General features: G+C 40.3%; 1 protein-coding gene across 1 annotated transcript in view; it reads right to left on the bottom strand.

Moving 5' to 3' along the window:
* slc6a7 (solute carrier family 6 member 7) overlaps nucleotides 1-20,088 on the bottom strand; it is a 41,523-nt gene extending 21,435 nt beyond the window's left edge. The window contains exons 1-5 of the mRNA XM_056445679.1: nucleotides 19,581-20,088; nucleotides 9,958-10,159; nucleotides 3,365-3,496; nucleotides 3,082-3,230; nucleotides 2,923-2,966 (exon numbers count right to left, since the gene is read on the bottom strand). Of these exons, the coding sequence (XP_056301654.1) occupies nucleotides 2,923-2,966; nucleotides 3,082-3,230; nucleotides 3,365-3,496; nucleotides 9,958-10,159; nucleotides 19,581-19,697 (644 nt within the window). The 5' untranslated portion in view covers nucleotides 19,698-20,088. The remainder of the gene's footprint in view (nucleotides 1-2,922; nucleotides 2,967-3,081; nucleotides 3,231-3,364; nucleotides 3,497-9,957; nucleotides 10,160-19,580) is intronic.
* Nucleotides 20,089-20,776: the final 688 nt, after the last annotated feature.

Below are 20,776 nucleotides of genomic sequence, written 5' to 3'. Positions count from 1 at the left end.
ATGCAGTGCTCGCGGGCAGTCCATGCCGTTACTGTGATGGTTGGGTTTAGGGTTTGGGTGGGGGTAGACGTTAATAAAATACAATAAATGGGAAATTTAATAAATAATAGCCATAATTCTCATTAACTTCCGGCCGCAAACGTATCCAATCTAGCAACAACCAGGACTGAGGGTTCCAGTGGGAGCACTCAATCTAAGCTTTGAGCGAAGGAAGCGATCCGTCTAATCAGATGGTAGCCCTTTCGCTCAATGACACTGGGGATCAGACATCCACTGATGCATCAGAGGGTGGGCTTTCATTGTCTGACGAGGATCCGGACCCGCTCCCCCCTCTGGGGTGGTGAGCGATGTGTCGGATCCCGAAGCAGACATGTAAGCCAAGATTTCCTGGGCTGCTTCGGCCGTGGGGTTGGAGATGTTTATCCCCCAGCCCCGTGGCCGAACCAACTAGATGGGTGCTGTGTGGAGGATATCAAGAAGGCCAGACCTTTTAAGCCTCCCGTCCCCTTCTTCCTGGATGTGCACAGTAGGCTCACGCAGTCTGACTTAGCGGAGGAGTCAGATGTTGGCCCGTTACATTGTTGGCATGCCCGCTAGTCAGCCCGTATTCTAGGTATAGGTGCCCGCTATGTGCGATCCCATATGCTTACTCAGCCACGATGCAGTCTCCCCTACCAGGCGGACCCGTGTCTTCCCTTCCCGCTAACCATCTCTTTTTCATATGTGTACTCCTCTTTCTTATGGCTAGTCCATATGTCTTCTTGCCATCAGGTCTAAGCACTTGGGCAGCAGGTGGCCTCCGCAGTGTCCTCCCTATCGGGACTGCATGTTTTCCCAACGTACTGTCGTATTAAAATTCCTAGAAATTAACTAGACGCATAACGACTCCCGAACAATATATCTAAATCTGTTAAACTTCTGTTAAAGTGAGATAAGTAAGGGCCAGGGAACACGTTGGAAGACCACACCTCTGGTGATGCAGGCGCGCTCATGCTCTTGGCTTGGCATTACCTCTCATCGGGGGCAAGGTAAGGTTTAATCATTGTGACGTTTTCCATTCATTTCCCCATAGTGGAAGTTTCCACATAGCATAGAAGTTCCCCTCCCGAAGGGGAACGCTCCGATTACTAAAGTAACCCTAAATGCTATATTCCTTACCACAATGACTGCCCCTTAGCTGTTGAGCGTGAAAGTCTCTTTAGCTAGAAAAGGATGCCTTAGCTTGGCATGCACTGCGCTTTTATTCCAAATTGATTGTAAGTAGTGCCAGCTGTGCATGCTGACGCTGCCAACTCATTGGCATTTCATTGGCCAATTTGTGTACTCTTTCAGATGATTGGATTCTGGCAAAATCCCCATAGTGGAAGTTTCCACATAGCATTTCCATCCCCCGCCTCGGGGAACGAGGGTTACTGTAGTAACCGGAGTGTTTTGTTGGTATATGCTTATTGACTCTTCGAATGCTGCTAACCATTGACTTGCACTTTTTGAATAACAAAGGATCAAAGTTTCATCTAAAAATCATAACTGATGCTCCACTAAAATAATAAAAGCAGGAGCAAGAGTAAGTTAATAGAGTTTTTTTGTTTGGTTGTATCCCTTTAAACAGTAGGTTAATGTAAGCATATTGAACTTGATTGAAAGCTATAAATTTCACGAATGAACATTTATTACAAATAAACAACAGCGCATTTTTACAAACCATCACTGAAATTTACAGGCCCACACTGAATCTGCATGCACAGAAATCCACAGATTTCCGCAGATTTTTAGCCCATCGAGTCTATTTGTGTATAAATTTATATGTATTCAGTTTTAAATTTATTTCAGTAATATTGTCTGATATGAAAATGTTCATATTATTTATTTACAATACAAATGATATTTGCAAAGTAATATTTTCTGTCTTTTAGCATATATATTATATGAGAGACTTGCTTTGTTTACCAAACAAGTGGATCTAATTGCATTTGTATTGTAAACATTAAATAAAAGTTAAAAAGGTATTATTGTTTATGCCATATATTAAGTTTTTAGTTATGATACTCCAAAAATCATTCCGCATAAATCAGATTTTTTTTACAAAATCCTCAACAGAAATGGCAAAAAATGTCTGCAGATTCTGTCTGGCCCTTCTTATTACCAGTGCTTAATTTGTAAATGAATAATTTCCGGAACAAAACCAGGAAATAAAAGTTACCGTGACTGATGTCCGCCAAACAATTACAGTTTTCCCGGAACAAGACGTTATTAAGTGGTTATAGCGAAAAAACATCATAATTATTTTGTACAATATAATGTTATGGGTGAATCCTGGATTAAAAAACAAAACATTTAAAAACAAACATGTAGCTACAAACATAAATCATATGAAACAGACATTCAGTTCACTTCACTATTATGTGCCAAGCCAAAATGACTCACTCTGTCTAATATTACAGTTACCTCTTCCGTCATGTTTTCTGGCTGACTTAAGATCGTTTTGCTTCTGTCTCTCACAGTGCTGACTGTGCACGAAACAATCACCAACCAATGAGAGTGATTGTAAATGTAAGAAAGCCAATTGATCGAAAGTGATTACCTTATGTGTGTGCGTGCAAACAATCAACGCAGCTTTGCTCGCTGTTTTTCACTTTGACTCGTTCACATTCTCTCTCACACACAAACATGCAGGTATTCACCATACATAAGTTAATGCCGGATTAATTAAAATAAGTAATAAGCAAAACATTTCCTGGAACAGGATCCGGCAAGTTCCGTCTCAAATAAAGCACTGCTCATTACCATAAAACTAAATAAATAAATGAACATATTTGTAATTTTATTTTCATTATTTGTAAGTATTTGTTACATAATTGTACTTTTTTACTAGTAAAAATTTATGGAAACATTTAAATAGACAAACAAGGGACAAATTCTTACTTCCAGAACACCTCTGAGGGACTTTGGGTGGAATTAGTTTTGTTCTGTAAAGAAAACAGATGACGTTTTTGTTGTTTGTTTACTTTTTGTACATGAAAAACACATCTAAATTGGCAACACAGACGGCACTGTTTAACATTATTTTCTTAGCTGACTTACTGCACATAAGGCGATGTTTTGAAGCGCATCACATGACCAGGGCAGGGGGCTCTGGAAAGAACTGCCCAGATAGTAGAAGGTCCAAGCGATAATGACATTATAATAGAGACACACAAGAGTGGACACACACAGCATCCCTATGCCAATCCCTGCAACAAGACCACAGCCATCTTTAATCCTTCAGCCCCTGTTACTGATTACTTCTCATGCAGAGTGCAGCTGCGCAACTTTGAATAATGGATTTAGCTCAAGCTCAAAGCCAGAATTAAATGCGCAGATGTACCTTTAAGGAGGGGACAGCACTTCCAGACAGTTATGGGACCCGCAGCCCCATACTGGCCCAAACTGAGCTCCATGAGGAACAGCGGCATCCCAGTGAAGAACAGCATGATGAAGTACGGGATGAGAAACACACCTGCAACCCAAATACACAGCACAATAGTACACCTTCTACAACTTCAGAAGATGAAATAATAAGTTATCCTGTATTTTTTTATGTTACAGCCTTGTTCCAAAATGGATCAAATTTATTTATTTCCTCAAAATTCTTTACACAATACCCCATAATGACAATGTGTGAAAAGATTTTTTGAAATTGTTACAAATTTATTGGAAATAAAAAGCCAGAAAAATCACATGTACATAAGTATTCACAGCCTTTGCTCAATACTTTGTTGATGCACCTTTGGCTGTGTACAGCCATTTTCAGATCTCTCCAGAGATGTTCAACAGGATTTAGGTCTGGGCTCTGGCTGGGCCACTCAAGGACATTCACCGAGTTGTTGTGAAGCCACACCATTGATATTTTGCTTTGGGTCATTGTTCTGCTGGAAGATGAACCGTCTCCCCAGTCACAGGTCAAGAGTACTCTGAAGCAGGTTTTCATTCAGGATGTCTCTGTACATTGCTGCATTCATCTTTTCCTCTATCCTGACTAGTCTTCCAGTTCCTGCTGCTGAAAAACATCCCCACGGCATGATGCTGTCACCACCATGCTTCACTGTAGGGATGGTATTAGCCTGGTGATGATTGGTGCCTGGTTTTCTCCAAACGTAACGCCTGGCATTCAGTCCAAAGAGTTCAATTTTAGTCTCATCAGACCAGAGAATTTTCTTATGATCTGAGAGTCCTTTAGATGCCTTTTGGCAAATTCCAGGCGGGGAATGGCTTCCGTCTGGCCACTCTACCATACAGGCCTGATTGGTGGATTGGTGGGTTGCTGCACAGATGGTTGTCCTTCTGTAAGGTTCTCCTCTCTCCACAGAATAACACTGGTGCTCAGACAGAGTGACCATTGGGTTATTGATCACCTCCTTGACTAAGGCCATTCTTCCCCGATCACTCAGCTTAGATGGCCGGAAGATTCCTGTTGGTTCCAAACATCTTTCACTTATGGATGATGGAGGTCACTGTGCTCATTGGAACTTTCAGAACAGCAGATTTTTCTGTAATCTTCACCAGCCTTGTGCAATTCCTTTGTCTTCATGCTTGGTTTGTGCTTTGACATGCACTGTCAACCCTGGGACCTTATATAGACAGGTGTATGCCTTTTCATATCATGTCCAATCAACTGAATTTACCAAAGGTGAACTCCAATTAAGCTTCTGAAACATCTCAAGAATGATCAGTGGAAACATACTATACCTGAGCAAAGACTGTGAATACTTGTGTACGTGTGATTTTCCAGGTTTTTTATTTTTAATAAATTTGCAACAATTTCAAAAAGTCTTTTTTCACATTGTCATTATGGGATATTGTGTGTAGAATTTTGAGGAAATAAATTAATTTAATCCATTTTGGAATAAGACTGTAACATAATAAAATGTGGAAAAAGTGAAGCGCTGTGAATACTTTCCGGATACACTGTATATTATACTGCACCAGAATTTATTGCAATTAATTATATCATTGTCATTTTAGGGCCATGTTATGCCACACATTATATCATGGCAGAATGACAATATAATAACATTATAATGCAAGTATACACTTTCAAAGAACAGATAATATTTTATTCTTAAGTCATTTTAACAATTTAATAATTAGGTTTTGGAATCAGAATGTAAATATGCATATTTTAAACAAATAAATAATAATAATGATAAATGTTAACAAATCAATAACAAGATTAAGGAAAAAAGTAACATGTTTAATAAAGTCATTTTAGACTCAGGCTTGTTACATTGTTTGTTAACATTTGCACTCAAAAAAAGATCAAGGTTTCAATTCCCAAACAAAGCAAGAACTCATAAATATGTACCTTGTATGCAATGCAAATCTTATTGTATAAAAGCAAAATGTAAAAAATCTTCCTCTTAATGTTTATTTTTGGACTTTAAACAGTTTTGTTGATACCAATTGTAATGAAAAGAGAGGAAGTGATGTGGTGAGATGGGTGGAATGGGATTTGAAAAATAAATGTTGGACTCAATGAAGTACACTTGGATAAGCACCACAGCTCAGCATGTTGGAGCATGTGCGCCAACCACTGAGCCACAACCCCAAATTAAGTCATTTGTGCCGGTGATTCCACACTCTTAAATCACGGGAACCTGTCAATGCTTTCCCCTCTTCCAGATTTGCATAATCCACACAATTTACATTAATCTTCAATCCATCAAACACACTGAAAACACTGTAACTCTGTACATATTGGTTTACAAACCATTGTATAATATAAACACCCCGGATTAAATTGAATAGAATTACATATGCATTCCTTTCAAGTTGAACTTATGCTGATCATAAACTTTCCAGATGTATGAAATCTACATATAATTATTACATCAAACTGACATTAACTATTACTCTGGAATGGTTTTGTACAAAATATACTGATTTGCATAAGTTTTCACTTTCAATTAAAATATATGATTATGGCTTGTGCTGTTTGTTATGGGTTTAATAAATAACAAATAACCTTAATAGCAAATGGATTAAAAATTCAGAAGTATTCAAATTGTTTGTAAGTGCATAAAATAAAAGTCTGATATAATAGTGATAATTCCCAGAAATTTGCAGACAATTTTGCGATTTTATATATATATATATATATATATATATATATATATATATATATATATATATATATATATATATATATATATGTTAGGTGTGCAATCTGACACAGATTTGCGTTAGGGCTTCCCCTGACGTAATACACCTAAAACACGGATTGCTTTAAAACTCATCAATGGCAGGGAATTGTTTTCTCTCGCCAACAGCAGGGAAGGAGTTAAACGAAATAATTTATAGATTTGGTGCAGATCAAAATATCAGCCATACATGTAAAGCACAACTAATGTTCTTTAATTCAGTCACGTCCAGCTGCCGTCATCCTTGAACCAATCTCCATCACTGTAAGCTGCTTGCTTTTTTATTTGTTCCATTGCTCCATTTGTTAGATGTTTGCTCCAACAGTATTTTGCAGTCTGAAGCTTGTCAAATGCACAAAACGCCCAATTCGCACCACATGATGTCTAATTGCATCTTTGCATTGACTTAACATGTAAATCTCTCGCACTTTATCCACAGGCTGCAAAACAATTCCACACCCCTTCCATGTAATGTAACGATTGTGAGGGCGCAGGTGAGATTTTTCAAGAGACACTGAAATACATTACAAGCGCTGCATATGCTACCTCTATAAGTAAGCTAAAACTATTTAATGCAATCTGAAATAAATATAATTTGATTAAATCAGTCTAAAATTATAAATCCTTTCCAATTTGAGCTATTCGATTTGTTGTATTAATATAGCATGAAAAGAAAATATCACAATGTCAGATGTTTCCAACATCATGCAGCTCCATTTTAGCTACTGTTAATGTTCTGGTCCAGAGGTCACTGTCAAAAAAGCTGTTTAGCTCTCTCTATGAAATCAGATTTGTTTTCACAATCTGTTTATCACAATTGTAACTGCAATTCTTTTTTGTGCCATAATTACATTATTGTAGTATGAAACATAAAACTTTAAATATATTTAATCCTTGTACTGCAAAACCTTTCATATTTGCAGATTTTTGACCTGGTGAAATGTCAGCTTATAAAACAGTCATAACTTAATATTTTTCAGAGACTTCTTTTAAACACTTTTATTTAGATTTAGGAAATTTGGCCTTTGAACGTTTGTTCTATACACCTTTGAGCTTTAGTTCATAAATAAATCACAGTTTATTTATTATATTAATAACATTACATCTTTTATCAATCCATAGGGTCTTACTATGGATTCATATTAAAATTTTTTAAAGAACACTCAGTCAAACAATATATAATAAGATGAGAATAGCTGTTAAAAATTAATAAACTTGATCTTTTCCAGCTCAAAATGGAGCCAGACATGAAATTTATTTATACATATATATTTTTATATAATAAAAACTTTGGGGAAACGTGTATTTTAGGGGAAATGTGTATTTGTACATAAAGTTTTTATGTACCGCTTTCAAGTCAAAACCAATCTGAATGCTGAGGGTTCAATTCATCTTAAGGTAAGTCCAGAGCTTTTCTTCTTCACCATTCAAAAACACAACTAGTCATTTGTATTACTAACATCTTTACATTGCAAATTTCTCCCTTTTTCAAGGTCTTCTTGGTTCAGGCAAATTTGTTTAGAGGTTTAAAGAGAAGCCCTTCCCTATTACAGGGAAAGGCCTTTGGCTATGGTTGGTTGGACAGAGGGATGGATTTCAGGCTTAGAGTGACTAAATGTCCCAGTTTACCTATGAAAGACCCATTTACACAGGAAGTTCACAAACTCTCATAGGAACTTTTCATGTTTTAAAATCACAGTGGCCTATTTCTGACACACTGATTTTAATTAGTTTTATAAACCACCCTCAAAAAATGACATTTGCTTTTTGTTCACACTACTTATTTAAATTTAGCTGAAACAAAACAATTCTTGATGTATTTTTTGGGGGGGACAACTTAATTATGTTCCATCTACTTAAATTTATAAAAACTTAAGTTAAATTTATAAAAACTTAAGTTAAATTGATTCCTTCATGTTGTCCCAACACAAATTGATAATGTGAAACCTATTAATAAATTTGAACCTGGATTTGGATTAGACTTTCAATCGATTCATATTACGAGGTCTATGGGACTGGTTGATCTTTTAAGCTTTACATGAATGGACTTTAAATGGAGGGACGGAAATCTCAAAAATCCCTTGTGTGTTTTGAAAAAGATCTTATGAATTTGAAGTGACATGATGGTGAGTACATGATAGCAAAATTTTAATAATTTTGGAGTAAATTATAGTGAATCCTAGCTTAGAAATATCTCTTGGACTCTTGGACACAAATCAGTATCGTTGATTGTATCGTTTTATATTTTGATACTATGATGTATCGATACATCATACAGTCGAATGCAGTTGAAGTCAGAATTATTAGCCCCCCTTTGATTTTTTTTCTTTTTTAAATATTTCCCAAATGGTATTTAACAGAGCAATTTTCACAGTATATCTGTTAATATTTTGTCTTCTGGTGAAAGTCTTATTTGTTTTATTTCGGCTAGAATAAAAGCAGTTTTTAAGGACAAAATTTTAGCCCCTTTAAGCTATATTTTTTTCGATAGTCTACAGAATAAACCATCGTTATACAATGATTTGCCTAATTACCCTATTCTGCCTAGTTAACTTAAATAACCTAGTTAAGCCTTTAAATGTCACTTTAAGCTGCACCGTGTTTAAAACTATTAATTAATCTATAAAAGTGTCGACTCATAGTGGTTCGAATGAATAGCCGCTGTAACAAGTCTTTAGCTGTGCCGGCATGACGTCGATATAGAACGTAAGCCCCGCCCATTTGTTGCCCGCGTAGACCTGGGAAATTTAAAACCCCTGGCCCTGCTCACAAACACTGTAGAAAGAAAAAGAAGAAGGCAAACACTGTAGCAGATCCTGGTTGAATCATGTCGTGAAGACGCTGTGTCCTGAAGTGTGAGGGAAAGTTAGTGTTATTTTCCCTACCCAAAGATGAAACTGTGAAGAGTCAGTGGTTGAAGTTTATTTTGGCGAAAATACCTCAGCAATATAGCCCCAGCCTTGTGCTGTGTTCCCGTCATTTTTCTGCTGAGTGCTTCACAAATCTACACGCTTACATCGGGGCATTCGTCTGCCGTTTGTTAAAGGAAGGATCAGAAAAGACTATTCATGTATGGAACTTTGTCAGAGCTTTACAGAACACAGTTCGTGGATCAGTTCCTTTCTCCGTTTCACAAGTGTAAGTAAGTGCGATTAAAATGGGCGTCTCCTTGTTTTCTCTAGCTTGCAAATTCTGTATTTAATTGTGTTTTGTTACTTGTAACCACTTGTACTGTCTCTGGTTAACTCTTTATATTCTCATATCGGGTCCAAAACCACGTTGAAAATGCGACGCTTGCCGCTGTGTTTACAGATTTAAACGTGTTTGTGAGCTCACGATCCACTGCCGTTTGTCATTGCTGTGGCCACCATCAGCTGTTTCTACACACGTGTGGTGGTCAAGTTTCAAAATAGTTCAGCTTTTGCCACTGTGTGGATTAAAACTGATATAAAACCGATATAAAAATAAATGTTAAATGTTAGCTTAACGCTTGTACAGTTCATATAATTGTTCAGTCATTTTTGCAGTCATTAAAAGAATCAAATTAACATTATGATGACTCCTTGTGTTAGTCTGAACAGACCCCCCCCCCACACCCCCCACCCAAAAAACAGTAAACCTAGGGGAAACACTAATCTAATCTTAATGTGTTGTTGTTGCAAAAATGAACGTAGATCTCAGGGTGTTGGAACAACACGAGGGTGAGTAATTAATAAAGGAATTTTTATTTTTGGGTGAACTAACCCTTTAAGATGTAGTTTATATATTTGCAGACACTCACCTCCTCCATTTCGGTAGCAGAGGTAAGGAAACCTCCAAACGTTTCCCAGGCCAACACAGTAGCCGATACAGGAGAGCAGAAACTCATATTTGCCACCCCACTGATCTCTGGGAGGTTGAGCAGGAGGAGTTGCTCCAGAGAATGGAGGCTGGGACTGAGAGGCATCAGGAGACGACAGAGCCCCGTTCTGATGTGCTGGACTCTGGTAGGAGAAGCAGTCATATTTAGTTAATCAGAAATACAGTCGAGCATACGGTCAGTTCACAGCTCTTTTGATTCTTTAGGAATTTAGCAACACTTCAGAAGACCCTCGCAACTGTAAAACAGCATGAATGAGGCACGTGTTGGCACAAGAACATGATGGAAATATGGGTGTTGGCTCAGGAATTCTGGAAGACTAAATCTCTGTCCTTATTTTCATGGTAACTGTCTGGCCACACCCTATAGCAACCACTTAGGGCACCCTAGCGTCTGATCAGCAACTTCAAGAAGTTGAAAAACTAAAATCAAAAGGATGTATGTTATATCAGCAGCTGTATCGTATAAAATCGATACATTAGAAATGATTTCTGCCAGCTGATTTCAGATGTGTTCTGCTGACTATGCAGTTTTTTTATTAGAGCCTTAAAATGTATATTCGCTGGTCAATATATAGGTTACAGTTTTTTAAAATATGAGGTATCAGCATGGCCAGGCGAAATCTGCTGACTTTTTTTTCTATTTCTGAATTTCTGGGAAAAGATTTTGAGAGTATAAAAAAATTAAATAAAATAAAATGTGCTGTACACCTGTCACGGATTGGCCAGGCTCTTCCACCAACATCACGCACCGAGCACCTTCACCTGAGTATTAACCACGCACAGCTGCACCCAATCACTCCCATTCACTATATAAGCACACACCTCACTTCACTCAGTGTCCGGTCTCGTTCCTACGAAGCGGACTCTGAGTGAACCACTTCCTAGGTTTCACTCCCCTACGATCTCAGCAATTATACTTAACTTTATTCTGTTTCCTTCTAGTCTGTCCAGTGTTCCCGGTGTCCTGTCAGCGTTGTGTGTCTCGTCAGTCTGTCTTCCCCGCAAGTCCTCTGGTGTGTGCATTCGGTCATCCTTCAGTGTTTGTCATCCCACCTGACAAAGAGGATCATCAGTTCCACTAAACTCCGTTCATCGCTCCATCAATATTCATTAATACTCTACTGTTGGAATAAACATTGTTTATACTCACTCCCCTTGTTTGTCCGTCTGCTTCCGTAACAGAAGACCGGACCTGAAACTACCAACAGCATGAGCACTCACGATCCCCTTCAGGAGTTGGTGGATTCATTGAAGAGAGTGCTACTACCATCTGCTCCACTTCCCGAAGCACCACCAGCACCGAGCACTTCTTCACCGTCCATCCACTCATCCAGTCCCATGGCTCGACCAGCGCCCTACTCTGGCGGGGCGGAGGAGTGCAATGGATTTCTCCTGCAATGTTCTCTGGTATTCACTATGCAACCCGAGTTATACCCTACAGATCGGTCCAAAATCGCTTTCATCATCTCCCTCCTCTCTGGGTCGGCTCTTCGGTGGGCTGAAACCATCTGGCAACAGTCTGGGCCGGTAACAAATTCCATTCAGTCATTCACAAAGTACTTCAAGGAGGTTTTTGGTCGCGCGGATGCTGAAGTAGCAGCTGGAGAACAGCTATACCATCTCAAACAGGGAGCCATGTCCACTCAGGATTATGCTCTCAGGTTCCGAACTCTGGCTGCTGCTAGCGGCTGGAATGAGCGATCTCTCCTCACAACCTACCGGTTCGGACTAGAGCCCAGCCTCCGGTTACAGCTGGCCGCCCTCGACGATACGATGGGATTGGAGAAGTTCATCCAACACTCTCTGCGCTGTTCCGATCGTCTGAGGGTCTACCAGCATGATCCTCCACCAATATCCCAAGCAATCCTCCGTTCGCCAGAGCCAGCCGTCCCTCCAGAACCAGAACCCATGATCATCGAATCTGGTAGACTCACGATCACCGAGCGACAGAGGAGGCTGACCCGGGGTCTGTGCATGTACTGTGGCGCCAAAGGACATGTCAGGCTGGACTGTCCCATTCGTCCAGCACGCTCTGTGGTGAGTTTGTTCAGTTCTCCTATTGAAAAGATGCATCCTCTCACCACTAATGTCCAGTTAACTACCCCTTCTGTCTCAGTTTCAGTCACAGCCCTCATCGACTCCGGGTCAGCAGGAAATTTCATCTCGCACGCCCTCTGTCGCAGACTCCAGCTTAACACAGAAGCCTCGACGCACGTCTATCAGATTCAGCCCATAACCAAAGATATCCATTGTCAGGCACGTATCCATCGAAAATGTGAACCCGTCAATCTCCAAGTAGGACTGCTCCACAAAGAGGAGATTCAATTTCTGGTTCTGGAGGGTGCATCGATGGATATCATCTTAGGGCGCCCGTGGCTGGTGAAGCACGATCCCATCCTCTCTTGGGGCACAGGAGAAATTAAGAGATGGGGAGAAGAATGCCGATCCAGCTGTTTTCCTGATCTACCCTTACAAATTCGAAGACCCCTTACCGTCTACGTCACGTCTGTCGAAAGTCCAGTCGAGAAAATATCCATTCAGATCCCGAAGATCTACTCCTCATACGAGGATGTGTTTTGCCCCAAGAGAGCTTCCCAGCTACCTCCACATCGGCCATGGGACTGCGCCATAGACCTGCTTCCAGATGCTCCTATGCCCAGAGGTAGGATCTACCCGTTGTCCCTTCCGGAGACCAAGGCAATGGAGGAGTACATCCATGAGGCTCTGAGTCAGGGGTATATCCGTCCATCCACGTCACCTGCTGCCTCAAGTTTCTTCTTCGTGGCTAAGAAGGATGGAGGGCTGCGGCCATGTATCGATTACAGAACCCTAAATCAAGGGACAGTCAAGTTCCGGTATCCCCTTCCTCTCGTCCCTGCGGCCCTGGAACAACTCAGATCCGCCAAAATTTTCACCAAGTTGGACCTCCGCAGCGCCTATAACCTGGTGAGAATACGTGAGGGGGACGAGTGGAAGACTGGGTTTGTGACCCCTACTGGACACTACGAGTACCTGGTCATGCCCTATGGTCTGGTTAACGCCCCCTCCGTATTCCAAAACTTCATCCACGAAGTCCTCCGGGAGTTCCTCCATCTCTTCGTCATTGTATACATAGATGATATCCTGATTTACTCCCGGAGTGAGGCCGAACATCGCCACCACGTTGCGGAGGTCCTGAAAACCCTCAGGAAACATCGCCTGTACCTCAAGGCTGAAAAATGCTCCTTCCATTCACCATCTGTTCAGTTCTTGGGGTACATCATCGATCAAAGAGGGGTTCGTATGGACGAGGGGAAGGTCACTTCCGTCATCTCCTGGCCCGAACCAAAAACCATAAAGGAACTCCAACGTTTCCTAGGATTTGCTAATTTCTACCGACGTTTCATCCAGAATTACAGTCTCATCACCGCTCCGCTCACCAACCTGTTGAAAAATAAACCCAAAGCACTACCCTGGCCTCCCGAAGCCGCCGCAGCCTTCCAAAACCTAAAAGAATCCTTCACTCAAGCCCCACTGCTGACTCATCCTGATCCTGACTTGCCGTTTGTGGTCGAAGTGGATGCATCGACCACCGGAGTGGGAGCCATCCTGTCCCAGTACCACGGTACTCCTTCATTACTCCATCCATGTGCCTATTTCTCCCGGAAGCTCAGCCCGGCGGAAAGGAACTATGACATTGGGAATCGAGAACTTCTGGCCATCAAGCTCGCCCTGGAGGAGTGGCGACACTGGTTGGAGGGGGCCAAACATTCGTTCCAGGTGATCACAGATCATAAAAATCTCCAATACCTAAAAGATGCTAAAAGACTCTGTCCTCGTCAGGCCCGTTGGTCATTGTTCTTCTCCAGATTTCAGTTCTCTATCTCATATCGACCAGGTTCAAAGAATATCCGAGCAGACGCACTTTCCAGAATTCACGACCAGCATGAAATTATTGAGACACCGGCCAAGATCCTTCCCGATCAGATCACTATCTGTCCCATCCAATGGTCCGCTCCTACAGTAATCGCCACTCCAGAATCCAGAACTCCGCCGGGCTGTCCCCCCAATCGACGCTTCATCCCTGAAAACCAACGGGTAGATCTCATTCATTCCAGCCATACATCTCTGGGCACAGGACATCCTGGGGCCAACAACACCCTCTCGCTGCTATCCCAACGCTTTTGGTGGCCGAACATGGCGAGGGATGTGAGAAGATACGTCCAGGGCTGCAGAGAATGCGCTATGGCAAAGAGTCCTCGCCATCTACCTGCTGGTAAACTCCATCCCTTGCCCATCCCAAACCGCCCCTGGTCACACCTAGGAGTTGACTTCATGACAGACCTCCCATTGTCTGAAGGTAACACCTGCATTCTAGTCATCATAGATCGATTCTCTAAATTCTGTCGTTTGATTCCTTTGAAAGGTATACCCACAGCCCTAGAGACCGCCGAAGACCTGTTCAACCACGTCTTTCGAAATTTTGGGTTACCAGAAGATATAGTCTCGGATCGAGGACCCCAATTTATCTCCAGACTATGGAGAGCATTCTTCAGACTCCTAGGTGTGACCGTAAGCCTCTCGTCTGGCTATCACCCCCAAACCAACGGCCAGACAGAGAGGAAAATTCAGGAAGTGGGGCGGTTCCTCCGGACCTTCTGTCACGGTCACCAAAACTCCTGGAGCCAGTTTCTGGGCTGGGCGGAATACGCCCAGAATTCCCTGCGGCAACCTACCACCGGACTCACGCCATTCCAGTGCATCCTAGGGTTCCAACCTCCACTCTTCCCCTGGGATGGCGCACCATCTGATGTCCCCGCAGTGGATTACTGGTTCCGGGAGAGCGAGAGAGTCTGGGACGATGCTCATCATCATCTCCAGAGGGCAGTACGCAGAACAAAGGAGGTATCGGATAAGAGGAGGATTCCAGGCCCCATCTATACTCCAGGACAAAAGGTCTGGCTCTCCACCAGAGATATCCGGTTGCGACTGCCCTCCCGAAAATTAAGTCCCAGATTTGTTGGTCCCTTCACCATTCTGGAACAGGTCAACCCCGTCACATACAAATTACAGTTACCACCACAGTACAGAATCCACCCCACATTCCACGTGTCCCTTCTAAAACCCTTTCACGATCCTCTGATTCCCTCCACAGAGCCTGGCCATGAAGAGGAACCTCCTCCCCCCCTGATGTTAGAAGAAGGGGCCATCTACCAAGTCAAGGACATCCTACGGTCCCGGCGTCGTGGTGGTCAGCTTGAATACCTCGTCGACTGGGAAGGATACGGTCCAGAAGAGAGGTCATGGGTCTCCAGATCCGATATACTAGATCCCGCACTTATGGAAGAGTTCCACTCCAATCACCCAGAATTTCCAGCACCTCGAGGACGAGGTAGACCACCACGACGTCGGAGGTTCAGGCCCTCAGGAGCGGGCCCTGGGGAGGGGGGTAATGTCACGGATTGGCCAGGCTCTTCCACCAACATCACGCACCGAGCACCTTCACCTGAGTATTAACCACGCACAGCTGCACCCAATCACTCCCATTCACTATATAAGCACACACCTCACTTCACTCAGTGTCCGGTCTCGTTCCTACGAAGCGGACTCTGAGTGAACCACTTCCTAGGTTTCACTCCCCTACGATCTCAGCAATTATACTTAACTTTATTCTGTTTCCTTCTAGTCTGTCCAGTGTTCCCGGTGTCCTGTCAGCGTTGTGTGTCTCGTCAGTCTGTCTTCCCCGCAAGTCCTCTGGTGTGTGCATTCGGTCATCCTTCAGTGTTTGTCATCCCACCTGACAAAGAGGATCATCAGTTCCACTAAACTCCGTTCATCGCTCCATCAATATTCATTAATACTCTACTGTTGGAATAAACATTGTTTATACTCACTCCCCTTGTTTGTCCGTCTGCTTCCGTAACAACACCACAAAACATCTAAATAAATCTGATTTACACGTATTTAAATGAGTAAATAGACTGAATGACTGAATTTCTGCAGGCAGATTCCCTGTGGCCCTAGTTATCGGTATAGGCCAATGGGTTTTAAAGCCAGCGCTAAACTTCCGGTGAAAGCTTAATGCAACTATTTTGAATTTCACAAGGTTGTTTTTACAGCATCGATGTTGTAATATAATTACAATACATTCAGTTCAATAGACTTAAGCATTAATTTAGTAGTTAAAGCGTAAAACAAGATGAAAGACCGTGTAACTGATAGCGCCGTCAGTAGCAACAGGCTTGGGTTGCCTGGCTGAAAATTAAAAGTCTGTGTGCATATAGCCCATAGGAGGTCATATAGGTCATAATGGTGCTTCCCCATCCAGAACCAGAACAATATACGAGCTTATATGAGCCAATAAAGGATTGCATTTTTTAATCTGGACAGTCAACCAATCAATAAATCTGCCACATTAATTATAATCTAAAAAGTGTTTCTTAGATAATGCAGTAAACTACATACACTGAAAAATGAAGACTTGTGCCTATCATTTAAAGTAAATATTCTATGAAAAAGTGTACTTTCTGTTTCATTCAGTTTGCCTTAAAGCAAAAAACGGATCACCTAGGGAAAACTAAAATCATTAGCTTTTCTCAAATGAGTATTTTTACTTTAAACCAGTTGTGTCATGTGACCAAATGAAAAAGAATTACTGCTATTTTTTATGTAAATTCGATTACCATGTTGCTTGACCATACTATAGCCATACTGAAAGCACGAGCAGATAACTAGCAATAGCATAGCCTAACATAACAACTTTACTTTGATTTTATAGTAAAACAAATTCTAAATAAACCTTTAAGTTGAGACAAAGTACTTTAATAAATTAGTGGTAAAAAATAAACATTTTATTTAATTATTAAATTTATTTTAAAAAATAGTAACACTTTATTTTGATGGTCCATTTGAGTATTAGTAGACTGTCTGCTTAATATCTGCTGATACTGCTCCTTCAACAGACATTTAACTGACTATAAGAAACTTTGCAAGTACATGTCAACTCACACTAACCCCAACACCAACCTAACAGTCTACTTATAATCTAATGAGAATTAGTTGGCATGTAGATGCAATTTAAATTTGACAAATGGACCATCAAAATAAAGAGTGACCTTTTTTTAATTCCATAGGCAGAATAAATATTTTGATTAATATTAAATTACATTTGTCAGTTTTAACCAAGTTAAAACTATCATTTGAGGAAAACAAATGACAGTAATTTATTTAGGTTGGTGCAAAGCAAAAATACACTTTTGTAAGGGTAAAAAAATGTGACAATGTATTTCTTTCCTTATTTATTATTTAGGATAAAGTATGTTTTAAAGTTTGAAACAAAGATAAATTGTGCTTTAAGAAAAACTAAATCTGAAAGAAAGAAAAGAAAACAAAAGAAAAACTAAAGCTTTTAGCTGTAACAAATTACAGTCATTTTTTAAGTTGGATCAAAGTATATTTTTAAGTGTAGGGAGTCAGAGGTGAACCTCATGAGTGTAATGTTATGTGACACTTATGAGGTGCTTTACTGACATCTTTCTGTGGTTAACTGAGTGATAACACGAGATGTGAAAGACGTGATCATTCCTAGAAGAGATGACTGGGTTCACTCACGCTCGAATGTTGTTTGAACTGCACCACGATCTGCCATCATACTATACCAAAGACTGTCCAAACAACACATTGTTTGAATTCCTAATAAACTGAACTGAATTTTAAAAATGAGGATTTGTTTCTTATCGAAAGCAACAAAACACAAGGCTTATTGCTATTATTTGATGGGAGGATTGCTAAATAATGCCTTTTTCAATGTGTCAACTGAAAGCAAAGACTGAAAGATTGATCATGAGATTGAAGAATCCAAAACTGAGAGATAAAAAAGTAAAGTTCTGTGTGTACCTTTAAACCCCTTAATAGTAACAAAATTTGTTTGTTTCTTTTGGAATTGTACCGATACCAATACCAATAACCTGTCAACTCCCTAGCAAATATTTGACACTAACAACAACTAAAACTTGGAACAACCTAGCAACTCATTAGCAGCCATCCATGAAATTAACCTAGCAACATAATTTATCAATATTTAATATTTTATAATTACTTAAAAGTTTGAAGTTCAAACATTTCACAGAGGCTTTACTTCTCTGCTGTGTGCTATACAAGGTTGTGTGATCATTTATAAAGTCCTGAATGAGGAACCATAACCTTCAGCTTGTTTGTATGGGATGCTAATGAAACAAAAGAGAAGTAGCTTGATCACCAAACATGACACATACAGAAGTGGTTGTTAACTTTATTTGCAGGCATGTCACATATTTGCTAACTGCTATTTTTATACAACATTTCTACCTCAATGACAAATGCTAACATGTACAGTATTTATATCTGATCAATTTTTTTGCACAACATCCATAGTGTACTGGTCAGCGTTACTGTTTCTTGTCCTGTCTTGTCTGTCCTTTTTATTTGCACTAAATGCTGCACAAACAACACTCTTATTCTTATTTTTATTTTAGTTTATTTTATCCTTCTAAATTCTTATGGTAGTGCATAGTCCTGTGTTATGTTGTCAATTTATGTTGTTTGATGTAACACCTTGGTCCTGGAGGAACTTTGTTTCGTTTCACTGTGTACTGCACTGTATATTGTTGAAATGACAGTAAAGTCAACTTGACGACTTGATTATTACAAATTTCAATGGCAATCATTTATTCATTTTCTTTTCACCTAAATCCCTTTATTAATCCAGGGTCGCCACAGTGAAATGAACCGCCAACTTATTCAGCATATGTTTTATGCAGCGGATGCCCTTCCAGCCGCAACCCATCTCTGGGAAACATCCATACACACTCATACACTAGAGTCAATTTAGCCTTCCCAATTCACCTGTACTGCATGTCTTGGACTGTAGGGGAAACCGGAGCACCCGGAGGAAACCCACGCGAACGCGGGGAAAACATGCAAACTCCACACAGAAACGCCAACTGACCCAGCCGTGGCTCGAACCAGCAACCTTCTTGCGGTGAGGCGACAGCACTACCTACTGCACCACTGTGTCGCATTATTTTTAGAAGTTTTTATTAATTATTTAATATTATTAATATTATTAATTAATTATGTTATTATAATAATAATTATTATTATTTTAATTACTATTTTATAATTATTTTTTCTGTTAAACCCAAGAGAAGATATTTTGATTAACTACTGATAAAAACTTCTAATCACTGAATTCCATATTACGTTAGAGAAAATAAAATGGAAGTCAATGGCTACCGGTTTCGAATATTTTTCTAAATATCTTCAAGTTCAGCAGAAGAAAGATATAAAATAGAATTAGGACAAGCTGAGGGAGAGTAAATAATGACAAAACTTTCAGTTATTAACCCTTTAACCTTCACAACAATACAAACAAACCGAGTTAAAAACGTGAAGAGGAATGAAGGCAGACGGGTTGTGTTACATCGACAGCAATATTGAAACGAATCCGAGTTACTTTCAAAACACATAAAACTCACAAACTTATGTTTATTTCAGCTTCAAGTCAAGTATCGGTGTGTAAAATACCTCTGTTGAAGGTGTTGTGTTCACACCGTTTCCAGGTGCAGTTCTCGCCTCCTCACTCGGCATCTCCGCAGCGCTTTTCTTCAGATGCTCACTACATAGTTCACTTAATGGTTTCATCGAGACCACCGGTTGACTCCTAAAACAGACTGTGATGTTCTCGAGACCTTAAATAGATAGTGATTTTATAATACAAGAGTAATCCTGAGTAAAAAGCGCAGGTGTACTGCGGTGATCCATGCTGACGGCTGGATGGGGGAGGGAGAAACAGAAACAGTCGACGAGGGAGGCGCCGGGGTATCTGTTCCGCACAGAGCTCACCTTCCTGCAGGTAAACTCGCAAATTATGCCCCTCCTAGAAACGCTGCTGGTCATTCCTGTCCTCCTTCCTATTTAATATTCAGAAGTCAATATATTTAGCTTTTAGCCACGGCAGTTGTTGTTTAAGGAGATGATAATATGTCTAATATGTCACGGTTGTGACGTCAAACGCGAACGCTTTATTTTCGTCTCCGAAATAGTTTGATGTCGGTTGTCGAAGTACAAACGAAGACGGACTGGTCTCATTTTAACAGGAAGCCGCTTCAAGTTCACTACAACAGCAGGAAACCGCAGTGTGCTCTGCCTTGGTTACACAAACTCGATTTGTGAGTCAACAACAGACACACACAGTCACCTATTTTATTGTGTATAATAGCTAGAGCACAACTCGTAAAGCAAACATTCTTATACTGTATTCAAACTATGCAATGGTAATGTAATAGAAATAAAATGTATTATTCAATGTTTTCATTGTTCATTCTTAAAACATTAAAGTAAAAGTAGAAATGTTTTTGATGTTTATACACTAAACAGGGTCATCTTCCATAATTACACTGTTATAAAATGGTAATAATCACATTTTATTATTATTCTACAATCTATTTTTCTACAAAATATTACATAAATACCTGTGCAAAAAGGTAGTGCGTGAATCAGAAAAATTGGGGGTCCCATATTTATTGTCATTTGGTGGATGGATGGATGGATGGATGGATGGATGGATGGATAAATAAATAAACAAAAGATTATGTTATAGTACCATGAAAAGCAGTTAAAATCTAGCATTTTAAAGGCGATACATTTGATGATATTATAATATATGCGCGCGTCTGTGCAACGTTAAAATACAGCACCAGACCAGGTTTCGTTTTCACTTT

This window comes from Danio aesculapii, chromosome 21 (assembly GCF_903798145.1).
Source record: "Danio aesculapii chromosome 21, fDanAes4.1, whole genome shotgun sequence".
Classification (NCBI taxonomy): Eukaryota; Metazoa; Chordata; class Actinopteri; order Cypriniformes; family Danionidae; genus Danio; species Danio aesculapii.
The sequence above is the reverse complement of the archived record's forward strand: the minus strand, read 5'-3'. Positions and strand labels throughout refer to the sequence as shown.